Here is a 19,569-nt window from a genome sequence, read left to right on the forward strand (position 1 = left end):
CAAATGAATTGGACATTTTCCAAAATTGCAAAATTAACCAATTCTTTTGGAGCTAAATTTTGATTTTTGAGACCATATACCGGAAAAATTACATGAATCAATACATTTAAATAAATAATTACAGATTTTAGTAATATTTTTTATTTATTACTATTTATAGCAATGTTAAATCTGGAATATGTATTAAAAGTGAATTATTTATGCAATATATATGAATTATAATTATTTTTTTGAAATATATTATGTTTGTTTGGTAAAAGTTTGATACATTGTATCATAAGTGTATTAAAATGTGTGATAAATGTATTATCCATAATTAAAACTTGTATTATATGTGAATAATAAATTGTTCTTTATAATATTTATCAAACTTGTATTATAAATGAATTAAAAGTGATCAAGTGAAAAAAAATGTTATTGCTATAAATGATTAATATTTTTTTATTTAGTATATTTATGTCAGTTTCCCAATAAATAGGCCATTACTTCCATCAGCCCAATTCTAATAATCAACCATACCCACCGACCCGGCCCACCATTTTCAGCCCAACCCATTCCAATGTCAACATTCCCCAACGTTCATCAGCAATAGCAGTGTCAAAAATTCACAGCAATTCGAATTTTCCTATCCCAACGTTCATATTTTATCCCCAAATTCAACCTTTGTATTAACCCCTTCTCTCATCGTTCTCAGGGTTAGAAAATTGAAATTAGATAGAAATTAGGAGCTTTTTGACGCTCTTACTTTGTTTGTCCCGTTTCTCGATCGGAGTTTCTTGTGTGGTAGTGAAAAGTTCTTGCTTATCTCGTAGTCTCGTATTGCAGGAGGTATATTTTCTTTGCTTTTTTTCCTTTTTTTCTGTTTGATTTGAACGATATGCGCTGTTATATGTAAAATGGTGAATCTTGAAATTTGATGGTTTGTTGTGATCTTGAGTGCACTCTTCATTGTTTGTTCCTAGTCTTGGCTGTTTTTGTTTCATTGTTATAGATTCTTGTGCTTGAATCTGATTTGTGCGAAAAGTGTTCCATGTTGAAAGTTATGGTTTCAGGTGAACCTGTTGCCAAAAGGTTATATCCGCCCGTGTTTGGATTTTACTTCAATTTTGTGGAATAGGTTTGTTTGCATGTCAAAAAATTCACTGCTTAGAACACCTTAATTATCTAGTTTAAGAGTGAAACAATATTAAGTGATTGCCCATGTCAGATATGCTTTTCATTAAGCATGTGGTATGTGTTCTTCATATCTTGATAACCTTGCCATATATAATAGTGTGAACTAATGAAACCTACGTGTTAAGGAAGAATCTGTTAGTATTTGGATCTATGTTGTATGACAGTGATAATACTATAAACTAACTTTCTAGTATCCAATGCATCAGACTATGTGAGAAATAGGGTTGTCAAAATTTTGGTTACTGGCTGATTGCGCCCGTGGTCGATCAATCAAGAAAATCACTGGAAGGAAACTTGTCCACGAGCTGCTGACCCCTCTGTGTCATCCCTTTTATAGTTGATCTTCACCATTTGACAATTTCTATGGTGGTCATATGCATATATGAATCTCTACATAATTTTATTTGCAATGAAATATGTCATTAGCTTCAGACTGCACCATCTTCTAGTGTCTAGGCTGAAGAGCATGGACAGTCTACATAGTTCCACGTTATGTATTATCTTTATACATTGGTACATTCATTTTATTTCACTGCAGTGTATGCATTTTCTTTATACTAACACATGGTGATATTTATGTAAATTTTTACTATGTCAATAACTTTTGGAATTACTATTATCTGTGCACGGATATGACTTGTGACGTTCTTCCAGGAATGAGAGATTAAGGTCAGGGAGCAGCAGGAGTCAATAAGAAATCAGAGTAAATTACAGGTAAGATGACTAAACCTTCATATCGTTGAACTAGGAAGGGGACACTCAAATCAACATGCTTGGCACCATAGTTTTATGTTTTCTTTTACATGTCCTAATCTAAAATGATATCCATATGGAACATACCTATATGTTCTAAAAGTTCAAGCAGCTTACATATTTCTACCTGCTGATCATCTAATATATACCATCACTAATGCAAACCTTTCATATTGATATAGTGTCTGTGACAGATAAGTGAATGTCGAGGAAATAGTTCAACACAACCTTTTACAATTTGATGGAATTTGATGGAAGAAAATGACCCTGCAAAGATCTCTTACGTGTAAAAATGAAGATTTATAGGTAGATTTCACATAAAATTGAATTGGAATGAGCCACAAAACCAACTGATCCCTGTATGTCATAATTGTTTCCTGGGTTTATATAACATGATCAAACTAATACAACATTTTTATAGGTCAATTTGAAGCCTTGTGATCTCTTAAATTTTTGTATTAGATCAAAAAGCACGAGGACAAAGATATCTTGTTAATTTTCCTTATTAGACTCTTTATATTTTCAATGAAAGTACTGGTGCTCCGTCAGAAAAAATTCGGACATAAGCCATAATTTCTTGAAATGAAAAGTGTGCCATTTCCCAAAAGAAACTTTTGGCATCCAATTAATGATTATGATGGTATAGTATCCTACCACAATCTCAAACTGCAGTTTTGGTTCATAGAAACAAGTACTTTCACTGAATATGAAAAACTGTGAACGTTGTGTTTTTCCTGATTATTGCTTAAAAAGTGATGGTACAAGAAAAGCATATCATGGTTCTGCGTTCTTTTGAAGTATTCTGACTGGTTTCTACGGTCTAGTTATTTTTTGTTTTATGGAATGCGAAATCTACCCCGAGTCGCTTTCAGGAATAATAAGACCTTCGTTTAGTTAAGGTGTGTCTCTGAGATTTTGATCATAGTCTAGGGATACTTATACATTTTTTCCTTAATACTAGCTAAATCTCTAGCTATAGTCACATAGGCTATCTCTTTAGCTACGTTTTCCTTCGTTTTGCTCTTTTTGTCGAAATTCTGTTATTTCGCTCAATTCACACCCCATAGACTCCTTCAGCCAAAATGATCTTGAATATTTGGGTTGCTTTGGTCTTCCCTTTTCCATGTTTAGTGCACCATTGTATAAATTGTCCCCATGTTCTTGGAATGTCACTATGATGATGGATCCATGTAAACAACCTTTCCCACATCTTTCTTGCAAATTGACATTGTATGATCATGTGCTCAATAGTCTCATTTGTATTCTGACATAAAACATAAGTCGTATTTGCTTTCACTCCCCCGTTTAGCTAAACTATCCACTGTTGCTAACTTCCTGTTAAACACGAGCCACATAGTGAAATAAATCTTTGGTCTTGTTGCTGTCAGAACTCAAATCGAGTCGTGAGTGACACCCACACTTACCTATCTAGGTGGCGAACAAACAAATTCAACCTTAAATTATATTATACAAGAATAATGTGAAAGCTCAAAATCTGATTAATACCGTTTTCCAAAATCTGAAAGTCATCACAACAAGGACATCTAATCTCCAATTACTAAGTCTAAGAGTATCAAAGACACCAAAGTAAATGAATAAAATAGTTTATGTCCGAAAACTAAAGACATCATGTCATGAACAAGAGAATCCAACAAGCTCTTGAATGAATAGCTCACCCTGGAACCTGATATGCCGAGACTTGCTAGAGCTGAGGGAAATTCGAATTCATTGGTACACTTGCTGCACTCCATAAAAGGAAAACAAAGAAAAACACAAGTAGGGCTCAGTACGGGGTAACATGTACTAAGTAGGTATCATCGGCCAACCCAAAATAGAAACTAACATACAATAAATAATAGTATGAACTCAACTATAGAACTTATAACAAACAACATGAACAAGTGTCAACAACACTTAAGTATATAATAAGTCAACAGTATCAAGATCATCCATGAGGACTCATGTCTCCAACCAAACCATTTGGGGAATTGAGTTCTTTGAGATTGAATACATTCCGTTAAGTTCAATATGTTTTTCCATTAATATTATCGTGTCGGAACGTGACACTCTGATTCAAGAATACCGTGTCGGAACGTGACACTCCGATTCAAGAATACTGTGTCGGGACGTGACACTCTAATCCAAGAATATCGTGTCGGAATGTGACACTCCGATCCAATTATACTATTAATTTATAATTATTATCACCACTTTCAATTCATTGATAATATATAATCAAGCCTTCTTTGTTCAAGGCATCACTTCGATAAAGAGGGTTCAAGAATATGAATTCCACGCTCTCAGGATATCAGACCAATCACAAAACACACAACCAAGCCACACAAACACACAATCAAGTTCGTAGATAACTTCATTATATCATTCTGTGCAATTAAATCACTATTGAGAGTTTACTATCAGATAACATAAACCATAACCTACCTCCACCGAAGAACCGAAATCAATCAAGCTACTTCTCCAATACTTTTCCTTTCCTCAATGCCTCCAAACCTTTCCAATCTATAAAATATGTATGCATTATTTGTAAATTAACGAGTCTATAAACACCCACATTACTATATGTTTATCCTAGACCCAACAACTCACCCAACGCTATAACTAATTTCCTAATGTTTAAGCCTAAAGGTAAATCTAAATTCCTTCAATTAGCATAATTTAATGGCATTTAAATATTACGCCTAATATGTAATGATTTATACTAACATATTAAAACTTAAATCATAATATGATGATAAAAATAATAATAATTAATATCATCTTTATCTACTCCGAACAGAAGGGCAAAACCCGTATGGCCGAACTAATATGTTGTTTTTCTTAATTTTAAAAGTTTGTCCCCCCCCCCCCAAAAAAAAAAAAAATTTCATACAGTAACAATATATAAATCTTTCCAATTTCTTATCTATTCAAGTTATAATAATAATTATAATAATAAACCTAATACATATTCTCGCCTGACCTTCACTATACATAGAATAATATTGAAATTTTTGAAATTCTTACCTGAAGGAGCAATGCTTTCTGATATTGTAGGTAGGGTTCCTCGCCTAACCCTTGTTTCCTTTTTACATAAAATTTACTCTTAATTATCATATAAGATAATTATAAAAGTGCAAACTATTAATTATAATGTTATTTTCTTTAACCACCAACTTAATAAATTATTAAAAGTATCCCATTAATTCTATAATTGTGGTTATGAATAGTCCAAAATATTCATTTAGAATCTATGGGAAAGTATTTTATGAAATACAAAGCTCTAATGAGTGGTTACAGCTGCATTCTTGAACGTGAGACATCTCCACTCAGGCCTTTGCTGCTCCCCCATCATGTACAGATAAATTTGCCTCATCATGCTCCCTTTGTTGTACCTCATAAGTTGAGTTTGATCAATTATATGTTTGGCACTCCTGATCATCCAGCTAGCTTGTTTGAACTCTGGCCCTCTATATAGTATGTATGTATCCATCTGATCCAAAATTTGTCCTCTTTATTTGCTAGATCCCAGCATAAGTTTGCAACTGTTGCTTTGTTCCAGATTTGCATATTAATCAATCCCATGCCTCTTGCAGATTTAGGACAAAACACTCTCTCCCAAGCATCTAGTGCCTTTTTCCAAAAATAGCTTCTACAAAGTCCCTCAATCAGTTTGATTATCTTTGCAGGAATAATGAAAAGTTGTGCCCAAAAATATGATTGAACTCCAAACAACACAGTCTGTACCAGTTGTGTTCTACCTGCATATGACAAATTCCTAGTTGTCCATGAGTTGATCATCCTGGCCATGATTTTGTCAATGAGAGGGTACCATTGTATTATTGTCATTTTCTTAGTAGAGAGAGAGGCATCCCCAAGTACTTAAAAGGCCAATCTGCTGTATGATTTGTTGCCTCACCTCTAGATGAACTCCCCCAAAATAAATGGAACTTTTGTTTAGATTGGCTTGCAGTCTTGATGCTTGTGAGAACCTTAGGAGGGCCTTGATGGAATTTAGGTCTCCTCTAGAAAAAATGAGCAAGTCATCTACAAAGCATAAGCGATGAACAATTCACGGAGTGTCTTGTCAAAACTTTTACACATGACGACCCAGAAATTGGATTTACAAACTTGTATGGCGATGAGAAGCTATCTGAGTCATTCGGGACGAATGATACTACTGATCATTATGTCCTCACTCACTCTGTTAAAGAAAAAGAAAGAGAGTGGTAAGTACTTGATCAGCAGGGCAATCGGAGAGAATTTGGCGGAGCTAAAGGAGTTTAAGATAAGAAAGGATTACAGATTGGCATTAAGAAAAGATGAAGACAATCATGTAAGTCTGGACTATGAAAGAATATAGCCTTGCTGAAAGTACACGAAATGACTTGAGACGAACTAGTGAATTTGTAGCTGATGGCGAATTGGTTCTGTGGCCAATTTTTTTGGTCACAATATCAAGTAACTGTGAATTCCTTCGCTCAAGTTCCATCTGATGACATGAAAGAATCCCAATTGAAAAAGAATGCTTTCTGTTAGTAACTCGCAAATGTGACTGCCTGCTGCAGAAGAAGAATGCTCTGATTTCGTGGTGAATGTAAACAGCAGTGAGCAAATGAAGTCTTATGAGTGAGGTGCTCAACTGTTGCTCAAACTTACAATCACCAAGTCCATCTCCTTTTTTGTGAGAACAGTGTGTTAAAGATGCTTCTCAATCTTATTCAATTCATAACGTAGATGCATCAATATATACATGAGTATATTTTATACAACTCCAAAGTAGTGACTGTTAAGGACTCCTAATATAAAACCAATTATACGACAATACAAATAGACTTTCACTTAAACTCCTACGTGACATTATCCTTACACACTGGTGTCCGATCCGAACCAGCTTACATTGACTATTCTATTAGGTAACTACTACCTCCCCACCAACACAATTATTATTTCTGCTAGGATTTGAACTGAAATTTGCACCAATAACTAACAAGGCTTCTTCAAAAATCAAGTTGTTCAACTTAAAAAAAAAAACAATATATACTTGTGCCAAAGACAAATTTTAAAGTTGTGATGAACTTTAGAAATAGAACAAAAGAAGAGATGGTACTGAAATGAAGATCGAATCTTGTATAACATTTTTGTAAGCTGTTTAGTGAATAAAATGAGTTACTTTCTTGGGACTTTAATACAAGAGAAGACCCACCGTACGTGGATGTTGCTGTTAGAGTATATATTTATAGGCAGCGGAAGCATAATTTAGGATCACGATTTACATATTAACATGATAACATAAATTCACAAAACTTTAACCTTTTAAAGCTTTCATACAACTAATTCAAAAGCAAGGAATTCAGAGCTCTGATCTTTCGAAGAATTCTCCGTTAGAGAGGAAGGGGAAGAGGGCTAAAAATCATAGGCATTATAAGCATTGGGTGATCGTGTCTATGTCTTGGCAAGAGGAAATCTTAATTTTGTCGCTGAAGAAAGATAGGTGGAATTACATGAACTTGTATAGACTTAAACTCTGCAGATCATAATCAATAAAAGGCTCAAATATATTATTGAACTTTGAAAAAAGGCTCATCTATGTCATTCATTAAAAGTTTGCCATTTTCGTTTGAGAAAAAGACCAGAATCATGCCATTATTTGCTCATCTATGCCGTTTTTTGTTTGAGAAAGAATTGATTCATACCATTATTATAGATAAATCAAACTTTTAATGGATGACATAGATGAGACTTTTCTCAAAATTAAATTCGATGGCATATTTGAGTCTTTTCCTTAAAAAAATGATTTGATTAATGAGGTGGCCTAAAATAAAAAATATTCTTAATTTACAAATAATGAGCCTTTCTCAAAGTTTGATACCATATTTGAACTTTTTCCCTACTATTTGATACAAGTCAAGTTAATAAAATCAAATATCTCTCTAGAATAAGATAAATCAACTTCGAATTTTTGCATTAATAATATTCTTCTATTAATACTAATAGAAATTGTATAGTTGGAATTTGTTAATCCCATGAAATCTTCAAGGAAACTAAACTTTCCACATACAAAGTCTTAAGTATCCCAAAATAAGGAATTCGTGTCGATCTAAATTCAGTATATTTATTTTTTCTCACGTCATACTCAAGAAAAGAATCATCATGCTTTCTCAATAGTATGTTCCCGTTCTTCTTGACAAATAGGAAGATACCTGCTGGGATGAGTTGAAGATATGACCGCTTTCCAATGAGTGAGCGTAAAGTAGGAAACTTGTTGATGCAATTCCATCTATCTTTCTTCAATGACCAGATCAGTTTTCCTCGCCAACAGTTGTAAGTATGTCGGCCTTTCCCAATAGCTGCTTGGCAATGGCGTAACAATAAATTTTTCATCTACTAGATGGAAAGATATAACTGCATCGTTTAGTGACATCCTGTGAATGACACCGTTTAACGAAACTTGATTATAGTCTAGGTACCGGTAAGAAGCAGGAAAAGTATTGTGAATTGTTCTCCAACATTGATTTTTAATAGAGTATACTTCAACACAGTTGAAGTCTTCGTCTATCAAGTTATGTGCACATATAACCTTGCAATCTTCAGCCACTAAATCATAGGCAAAACCAAATATTGGAGATGAAGTCGAACAACGCTTTTTATTCTTTTGACTGAGAAGAGAATTTGGAATGAGTTTGTATTTTCCAAGTGCAGGGTTGAATAATGTCATGCTATAGCCAGGACCGTATGACGTCATAAACACCAAGCCACTACATGAAAAAAATTCTAAAGATAAATATTTAATACAGAATTCTGGGATATTCAGATACACAACTTTTGAATCAGCATTAATTGATGCTTCCGTTGTCAAAAATTTATATTTGCGTACAGATGGAATAAAATGTCCCAAGACAAATTTTTGACAACTACTGTCACCCGATGAGTTACGTAGATGTGACTTGATAAAGTCGGCGTCATCAACATAACAATGCCATGATTTGCAACAACTTTTGAATCGTAAAAGAGATTTAACAGGAAGTTTTATCAAGATTGAGTTGACAATATCGCTAGACAAATAAGGAATTTTTGAGCGGCCATCCATCTTGCTAATAGTTTTTTGTTTTGTTTTGTTTTGTTTTGTTTTTAATACGATTGCTTTATAATAAAATTTAAGCCCTTATTTAACTCTTAACTCTAATTTGATGTTATAAAGTTAAAGCCTTATTTAACTCTAACTCTAATTTGATGCTATACAATTTAAGCCTTATTCAACTCCAACTCTAACTCTAATTCAAAGCTGCTCTCCAAGTAGTATAAGGTAAGTTGGACTCTACAATCAACTTCTACCCAAATTATGAGCTTGTTTACCATAAATGTATTTTATTTTTCATTCCTCGATGGTCATGCATATTGTTGAAGCAAAGAACAACTTATAATATAATATAATAAAATTGACAAGTTCCATAGTTGATCCATTGTTCATGTTGCGATCAAGAAACAGCTAATTAACGTAATAAAATTATGCCGACAATTTTCTAAGATTAAATTATAGTCTTTCAAAGTAAACCGTTTGAATTTTTTTAATAGCCATTATAATTGCAAAGTTGTGAAGTTCAAACAAACGTCTAAGCTCCAAATAACTTGAAGTTGTAAACAAAAAGAAAAAAATAATAATTGTATTCCCCTGTCGCCGCTCAATGTCTTAGTCACTTACCTAAGACTACTCATATATATGGAGGCATCAGTAAGAGTAGTACAGTTTGTAAAAAATGCACACCTACAAGGGTATTTTGTGATGCAAATTAGGGGTCATGTGTGAATAGTAGAAGATCAATCACAGGTTAACTGGATTGTTTAAGGAGCTTGGTGTAGAATTGGTGACTCCAGTCCCCTTGTTTACTGATAGCAAGCAAGTCAGCTTTGCAGTTTTTCTTGAAAGAACCAAACACCTAGACATTGACTGTCACTTTACTAGAGATAATTACAACTGCTTTTATGCTCAACAGAACAACCTGCACACATATTCACTAAGGCTCTTGGAAGAGGTTCACATTGTCATCTTATGTCCAAGCTAGGCATGAAGAATGTAACAACTCCGATTTCACAATAGAAACATTCAAATATTATAATATCACTGAATTCAAAGTTACAACGGAAAATGAAGAAACTAACAAAGAAAACTATTGTAGAAGATAACTAGAAGGGAAATGAGAAACATAGACTAAAAGAAAGGGAATGAGAGGACTAGACATTTTTTTTTCTTTAACAATTTGCATAATCCCTGAATCACATTGCACTACACTCGTTTTTATGCCCACTACTCAACCCGGATCCTAAATTAACCTAACCCTATTGCTTTTTCTCGCCCCAATAGCTCTTGTCAGCCCAATAACTACTTCTATGACGTTGGTATCCAGATCGGGCTAAACTTCGTTCATAACAATACTCTTGTTCTCAATAAGAACATTTTCCGCAAGGTTCGAGTAAAGAAATCCCACAACCAAAGACAGTGATAAGGTAGATGTAGCTACTGAAACTGTCATAAGTACAAAGGCCACTGGTTGGCAGGTCCAAATGGATATCAAGAAGAAATCAGTACTCTTGTATGCACTAACAACACTAGTGCGTGTATTGTTGTTCACATAGCCTTCAAGAATGTGCAAGAATGATGTGTACTTTTCTGGTGCAAGTACAAATATAATTGCAGAATATGAAGCAGCTTTAACTTGTCCAATTTGATGCAATACCACTATTCCAACTCCAAATACCAGAGAAGAAGCATCCTTCCTTTTGAGAAAATTAAGCATGTTAACCTTGGAGAGTATTTGAAGGATTGATATGAATTCTTCTACTGAAGTAGTTGTTGATGATACACTGACAGTTTTCCTCTTGAAGTGCGGAAGAGAAGTTGTGCATGCTTTCCAGTGAGTAGGCTTGTTTAGCCATCTAGGAGAATCTTGTATAAAAAATAGGCCCAAAAGTTGTATTATAAGTGATCTCCTGCAACATATCTTTAGTTGATTGATAATGGTGAATGAGTCTAGGAGATGCTTAGGTGTTATTTCAGTTATATATGTCAGTACCATGAACGAAATAACCCAAATTCCATAACCCATCAACACACTCCCAACGACAAACAACGAAGCCCTGCCAAATAATTGCAAGCGACCCCACATGACAAAATGATTCAGAGAAGCACAATTCATCTCTCTCTCTCCAAAGAAATATGTTATATATCCACGCATTACAACACCTACTATTCCACTAGTGGTGCATCAAGTAAGATGCATGCTTCAACGAGTCAACCGAGCTACTAGTACTAAACATTTTAAAGACGAGTTGCCAAAAAACCAGAGACGTACCAATGCCTGCACGGATGGACATGTTTGGTCTTATGACATCATTGGTGTTAACCAGGAGTACATCCCCAATGTGTAAATGGTTTGTAAGGACAAAAACACGATAAACGATACATTATCTAGCTGGTACATTTCGTTTTGGCCTTTGAATCACTGCTCAGTCATCTCTCAACCTTGTTGGATTCTCTGATGCCGATCGGGCTGGCTGTCCACTTATCTGTGTTGGGTATATAGCAAGAATTAATGGAAAATGGAGGAAAGATGAAACAAGAGAAACTTGAAGAATGGAGAACTTGAAAAGTCCTCTTATGCTTTAATGAAAAGACATTTGTCTCTCATCGGCTTTGGCTTTGAAAATGATCGAGAGATTATTTTTTGGAAAAAGTTTGTTTTAATTATTTAGTTAATTATTTAATTAATTAATTAAATTAAATGACCAAAACGTTTCTAAACTAATTCGTTGATAACGTTTTCAATTATTTAGTTGAGATTAACCGAAAAGTTTCAACTTTTTAGTTGACTAACCCGACCTGACTCGGATCCGCTTGACCCGTCTTATTTAATATCTTTCCCGATTTTATTGAAATTTTCCACCGTTTGAAAATGACTGTTCTGGAAGGTTGTAACTTAATTTCAGGAACAACCAGGACTGTTTGAAAGGTTGCAAACTTTCATTAATAGTCGTGTGAATTCTAAAAGGGTTGCAACCTTTCGAAACCTGTTCCTATTGCCTATAAATACCATTCGTTCTTCAAAAATTTTCCTTACGATTTTTCTGATTTCTACTTCTTCTTCTGCAGAAAAATTTCTTCGTGTACTTTACTACTGTTGAGTTGTTCATTGACACCAGAGTTTTTTGGTATCTATACGCTGGTGATTGAGATCATTCTATCTTGAATGGACATATTCCAAATCAAACCTTTGATACTACAGGGGAATAATTTCCTTAAGGACACACTGTGAATTTAGTGGGCTTGATTTTATTCTGTTCTAATTTTTCAGATTCTGGTACTTTTATAGATTTTAGGTTTTTCTAAATTAATTTATGTTCATCTCCCTTACATATTGATTAAACTTTGATAACTTCGTGTTTCTACAAACTTACCTAAGACTACTCATATATATATGGAGGCATCAATAAGAGCAGTACAGTTTGTAAAAAATGCACACCTACAAGGGAAATATCATCTCACACTTCAATCAACCTAAAAAAAGTCTACTTACACCATCAAAAGGTATAACGATAGTAGTGCAAGTACACCACACATATTGAGTAGACATCATAAATCAACCTCGATTAAATCAATGTAAATTATCACAAAATCAACGGAAACAACAATATAAATATATCACATTTGACTTCTCCTTAATCATATGTTACCTCTTACATTAGTCTTCACAAAATATTTGTAATACCTTAATTACTTTATTAGCACAGTCACTAGTCTTATCATCAACGTCAATCTCACCTATATACAGTTTATACAAAAGTTATCACGTATATTAATATTTAGTATAAACTTGATTTGAATTGATCTTTAACAAAAGGTATTTATTTTGATTTTTTACCCTAAACTAACAAATTTATCCAAAAAGATATTAAATTAACTATATGAATCTCACAAAATTTATCATTTTCTTCTTAATTTGTTAAATCCGAATGAAAGAACTCCATCAAACATAACACCTTTTTCTCAACTTTCTCCAACAAAATTTACTTCAAGATTCAAAAAATTATTAGCGCAAAAACATTGTAAGCAATAGAAAATTAATTTTTGTTTGAGAAAGTAGAGATAGTAGTGTTAGATTTTATGGAGTTCTTTCTTTGAAGCCAACAAAGAAGACAACAATGATGAATTTTGCCAGCCATTTAGGGTCATAATTAAATTTGACACTATTTTATCGATAAATATGTTTGATTTAGGTTAAAGAAACAAAATAAAGACATTTTGTTATACATTAAAAATCATTTCAATCGAATGAAACATATGAAGGATCAAAATGAATATTCTTTTATATACTATGGACCATGGACCATTTAAATCACGTAAAATATACTAAGGGCCAAAATAAAACAATACCAATAGATTAAACGGAAAAGGGCCTAAAATACCTTTGAAGTATTGAAAATGATACAAAATTACCCTCCATCCACCTATTGGCTCCAAAATGTCCTTTTCATCCACCTATTGGCTCCAAAATACCCTTGTCATCCACCTTTGGGTTCAAAATTGACCACTTTTTTAATAGTTTTAAAATTAAACTCTTTAAATATTTTTAAAATACTTGGCGTTCAACTATTGATTATAATTTCAATTTATTAATATAATTTATAAACCAACACACTACTCACTCATTACTAACTAAACCTCACTCAATTAATGATCCAATTATAATATCAAAATCGTCATAAACACTATAAAACACGATGAAATTATAGATTCCTGAAAATGACATCAAAAATTATTCGAGTCCGATCGAAACCCCAATTAAATTTAGGTGAGCCGCTTATTTAGGAGGACACTTTCTTTCAAAATTGAATTAGAAATTTATGATTAAAGGTAAACAAGTAATACATCCCGAATTAATTCATGCACTTTTTTTAAATATAATTTTATAAATATTTATGATTTGTTTTAAAACCTTTAATATATTATGTTGAAAAAAAGTTACCTATGAAGTAACATCATATAATTGAGACATAAGAATAATTAAGATGAACATAGTCAGACTTTTAAGTTTATCGGTGATTTTTATTTATCCACTTGAATGTATGATTATTTACTTCTATAATTTTTAAAAACACTTAATTGGTAGTATCTTGCATTAATAATGTGACGGGTTTATTAAGAGGAATTTAATTAGTAATGGGTGGGTAATGGATTGATATATAAATTATACTAATAAGTTAAATTATGAAAAATAGTTGAGCACCACATATTTTAAAAAATATTAAAATAGTTTAAATATAAAACCATTAAATAAGTGGTCAATTTTGAACCAAAAGGTGAAAGACAAGGGTAGTTTGGACCCAATAGGTGGGTGGAAAGGGTATTTTGGAGCCAATAGGTAGATGGAAGGTAATTTTGTACTATTTTCAATACTTTAAGGGTATTTTAGGCCCTTTTCCGTAGATCAAATGTATATTAGCAACTCTTTATCTTTGATAATTTTCTTTAAAGAAAAAATTTGTCATACTTTGAATTTAGTGTAGTACTTACTATTTGTCATACAAATCAGAGAATCCACGTCTGAGTCAATGTTCTTTGATCACCATTGATTCTCACATGGACCCGCCTTTATTTCAAATATAGATAAGATTTATCATTAAATCAAAGAAAAAGAAGACAAAAATGTCCTAAACATATAGAAAATCATCATAGATATTCTGCATCCTCCATTGGTCTAAAACTGTTTTCAACCTATTTTGTTTGCTCAATGATACCCCTCAAATTAACTCAAACTTTTTTTTTTCTAATTTTAAAAAGTTACGTCACTTGTGATTGATCAGATATATCCATGCTTCAAATTTAAAATTCTAATATAGTCATTATAACGACTTCCCTCGTACTTATCGGCGAGCTGATAGTAAAGGAAAATGAGTGAAAAACTTTTGGTGTAGTGAGTTAAGCTTTCAGGTTAGGCTAAGCCTGGACGAAATCTGAGTGAGACAAGGTGTCGGGAAATTCGAGAAAAGTATTGGAGAAAATGTCTAGGTAAAGTCTAATTTTTATGATTCTAAGACGTTAAGGAGTTCGTAGAACATTTCGAAAGTGAATTCAGGCAATAAAACTCCCGATATCAAACTTGGCATGAAATAATTGGTTGGGAATGTCAAGGTTTGAAGGTGTGTAATGAAGTAGAATATTTTAGAGGATTTTTGAATTTCTATCATGTGCAAGCTGGGAGTGACATCTTGCTCTATCGGTGGATTTAATTCATGTTATAGAGTGAGAGCCCACTGCAGCACTGTCGCTGTAGCTGAATGGGACCTCTGTGGTGGGGTAAGACATATAATGTAAAAAATCTCTCAAAACTAGAGGTGTGCAGTAATCAAACTAACCAATAAAACAAATCGAAAAAGGTTATTGGGTCATTACTATTGAGTTAATGGGGTTTTAATGGTTTTATATAAAAAATTATTGGGTTATCGATTTGGTTTAATTTTGGGTTATTGGGTAAATGATAACCCATTAAGACTATAGCAAGTTACTACTTTACCCTGAAAAAAATTTAAATATTAATAATTTAACATAACTAGACACTATGTCAATACTTAACACTACGGTCTACGGTCTACACACTTCATGCGTCACGGTACTCAGTGGCGTATGCATAATTTTTCGTAAATATTGTCCCCTTTTGAAATGAGAAATAAATAAAATAATACAAACCATATATTTCTTTTAAAAATACACAAATAAAACACAATTCATGTATATTGTTATATTTTTTTTAAAAAAAAATAAAATAAAAAACACATTATAATTTTTTTCCTGAGTTTTCTTTTTTTATGAAATGTATTCAAATTAATTTCCTTGATAATACTATACTAAAATTTTGTTTATATAAACAAAATACCAAAAAATTACTAAACAAAGAAGGTCAAAGAAAAAACATAGAAAATGTGGCTATTTAGGATTGAACGCGGAACCTTGCCTAATGAATTTAGGCAATAAAGCACCTAAGCTACACACTTCTATTGTACAATAAGTGTTTCTTTTATTGAATAGACCTTTTGTCTTTGCTTTTGTTTCATAACCGTATATATAATTAGCCATTTTTCCAGCGAAGCAGTGTCACGAGACACCCCTTCCCCCTCCTAAATCCGCCCCTGGCTTCATGACCTCAATTATGACTCTTGCAGTTCTTGAATCCAAATATTGTGGGTATATTTTTCAAGCCTCTAACGATTACTCTTTTCCCCTCTTATCCATTTTTTGGAGTTAGACTACTAATGTCTTGGGATTGCATACTCTAGACAACATATATATGTTGGCACACTACTCTCAATTTTAAGGAGGATTTCTTCCACAAATGCTTGGTGGTAATGAATTTTATATTATGAAACTTGTTTGAACTTTTTGAGAACTATTTCCTTTTTATAGTTCAACATCTTACATGCTAGTAAATAATGTTTCTCCCACCAGGGATTTAGTATGGGTACCTCTTACGACAAGTTGGATTATGGCAAAGTTGATATCATATTTGTTGTAGTGACTCTGATACCATCTTTGTCATAATCCAACCTGTCGTAAGAAACATTCATACTAAATCCACGGTGGGAGAAATATTATTTACTAGCATGCAAAATGTTGAACAATAAAAAGGAAATAGTTCTCAAAAGTTCAATTAAGTTTCATAATATAAAATTCATTGCCACCAAACATTTACGGAAGAAATCCTCCTAAAAATTGAAAGTTGTGTGTCAAAACATATATATTTTATAGAGTATGCCACCCCAAAACATTAATAGTCTAATTCCAAAAAATGGATTAGAGGGAAAAAGAATAATTCATAGCAGCTTGAAAAAAATAGCCCGCAATATTTGGATTCAAGAAGTGCAAGAGTCATAATTGAGTTCACGAAGCCAGGGGTGGATTTAGGAAGGGAGAAGGGGGTGTCATGTGACACTACTTCGCCAAAAAAATGGCTAAATCATATATACAGTTATGAAACAAAAGCAAAGACAAAAGGTCTATTTAATAAAAGTGACACTAGTTGAACCAATAGAAGTGTGTAGCTTAGATGCTTTTCCTTCTGAAATTCATTATGCAAGCTTACATGTTCTATCCTACATAGCCATATTTTGTATGTTTTTTTCTTTGACCTTCTTTATTTAGTAATTTTTTGTATTTTGTTTATATAAACAAAAAGTATAACTTACATAAATCCCATAATGTAAATTTTAATTACCTTCTACCCATAATATTTTTCTAATTACACAAATTCCATGCTTTTTAGGTATTTCAGATACATAATTAAGGATCCGGATACAGTATGTATCAATCTGTTGTACTTATTAAGGAAGAATATTGAAAAATCAAATTAAGATCTTATCCATCTGTTACATTAATTAAAGGGGAAAAAGTTGAAAATAATATTAAGTCCCATAAATTGCGTTATTTCCTTCCATATTGTCAAAAATTCAACCATAGAGTGTAACTATACAAAAAAAAAATCAAAAATTAAATTTCTTCTTGTTCATCGTTTTCTCTGTTTCATAAAAATATTTGTTGAAATTTTGGATAAGCGAGGTGAGTTATGAAGGATACAAAAGTGATGTAATTGTTGTTGGACAAACGATTTCTTTTGTGTATCTTCAAGTTCATCGAATATCCTTTCAATTTTGATACAAGATTGCCAAAAATTTTGAGATTCAAAATTCTTCTCCGGTTCATTCAAGATCCTTTCAATTTTTATTAATAATTATCGAAAAATTTGAGGAGACACATCATGAAGATCCTTTCAAAATCAAGAGAAAATAAGTTGTAAAAATACTTAATTAGAAGTTTTGTCCAATAATTAAGGGGAATTGGCAGCAGGAACATCTGTGTCTATGAAATTTAAAGCACGAAAAAATCTATATTTACTTAATTTTTTTCCTGTTAAGAAATTTTAAAAAGACCCTATGTAGCAAAAAGCTCTTGTTTTTGCTGCAGACTTTGTTTTCTCAGTTTGTAGTAATGGGAAACACTTATTTCTTGACTATGTTTCTGTTGATTCTTTATTCTTATGTTTCACTTTCTTTGTACTGATTCAGATAAGTGTCGTATTTTTACTAGATACATTCACTACAACAAATTCGACTATTAAGGACAAATAATTTCGTCATTAATAAATCATATTTCGTCACTAAAAATCTTGTGTGACGAAAAATAATTCGTCACTCAGTCGTCACTAAATGTGTGTCTCTAAAAGTATACAAAGACGATTTAGTGTTTTCGTCGCTGAAAATGTTATATTAACTACATAAAAGAAAAATCGTCTCCAAATGCTTAAACATTTGTGATAAATTTATTGGTCATAAAAAATATATTTTTTGTAGTTAATAATATGATTTATCGCTAAAAAGGTTATTAATACCGATAAAATTATATCGTAGCTAATTAGTTTACTTCAATCAGTGACGAAATCAATTGTCTCTTCTAAAGTTATATGTGTTTCATAGTTGAACAAAATCTAATTTCGTCATTAATGATTGTATTTTATATACAAAAAATTATTTTGTTCTTAAATGTATATATGATAAAATTTCTCATTATAAAAATGATATATATATATATATATATATATATATATATATATATATATATATATATATATATACACACACACATATATAATGTATATATCTCTCCTATCTCAATTTTTATCAACCCTGACCATGAGCTCGCACATTATGCTGCCTTGGGGGATTGAACTCACAATCTAAAGGTTCAAACTTTATTGGAAAACTAAAGACTTGAAGAGTATTTGGACATACTTTCGATAGTAACTTGATATTTATGCTTAAAGAGTTCTAGAAAATATTTTTCGAGAATGAGTAGGCTAAAACATCTCCAAATAAAGCAGCATAATCAAACCAACAGTTATAACACAAAAATAATTATTTCACGTTCTAAACAAATATGTGACCCTTTTATGCCAAGGGTAGGCCTAGCGATTTGTGGAATGTATACGTCATTTGGAACATTCCATTGCCCCCAAAAACAACAATATAAAAAATTTAAGAAAATAAACTTGGGCGTTTGTAGCCCGCTCTCTTCCTCTTCGACTCCAATCACTTCGAGACTTGTACGCCAACTTTATGGATTGACTCCAGAAGGCAAAATTTGAGCCTTTATGGCTTTCAAAATGCAGGAAAATATGGAGTCCAATTGAACTCGAGCGGGTTCCACATGTGGAGAAAGCAAATGTGAACATTAGTATTCATTCGAGGATCGAAGCATACGAGCAGCCATGATAATCAATTGTTTATTAAATTAATATTTGTTCGTATAAACAGTAGACAAGTTTGAAGCGAAACAAACAACGGAGTCATCCCATTCACTCTTATATTTTAATGAAAACAAGACGGGGATATCACCATGTTCAAATCAACTGTGCCATATGAAGCAATTTCCAAAGAAGCCTATTTAAGAGATTTGGGAATTAATCACATAGACGCATATGTATGTATATTTATCAGACACACTTGGCAGGGGCATAACACACCGGTAAAAATGATAACTAAATGGGTTATTAATGACGAATAGGAAATAAGAAATGGTTTACATATATTCCCTACTTCTGA

The 19,569-nt window shown here is 32.5% G+C and overlaps 1 protein-coding gene and 1 long non-coding RNA gene across 2 annotated transcripts; one reads left to right on the forward strand and one right to left on the reverse strand.

The window, feature by feature from the left end:
* The first annotated feature begins 588 nt into the window (after positions 1 to 588).
* On the forward strand, positions 589 to 2,432 carry LOC104645250 (uncharacterized). Its single transcript, XR_739096.4, has 3 exons — positions 589 to 828; positions 1,831 to 1,890; positions 2,112 to 2,432. It is a non-coding gene; the product is annotated as an uncharacterized lncRNA (long non-coding RNA).
* Positions 2,433 to 8,206: 5,774 nt separating this feature from the next.
* On the reverse strand, positions 8,207 to 8,671 carry LOC138342129 (uncharacterized). The gene has a single exon (XM_069294318.1). The coding sequence runs from the start codon at positions 8,669 to 8,671 to the stop codon at positions 8,207 to 8,209; it is 465 nt and encodes a 154-aa protein (XP_069150419.1).
* Positions 8,672 to 19,569: the final 10,898 nt, after the last annotated feature.

Source organism: Solanum lycopersicum, chromosome 2, assembly GCF_036512215.1.
Source record: "Solanum lycopersicum chromosome 2, SLM_r2.1".
Taxonomy (NCBI): Eukaryota; Viridiplantae; Streptophyta; class Magnoliopsida; order Solanales; family Solanaceae; genus Solanum; species Solanum lycopersicum.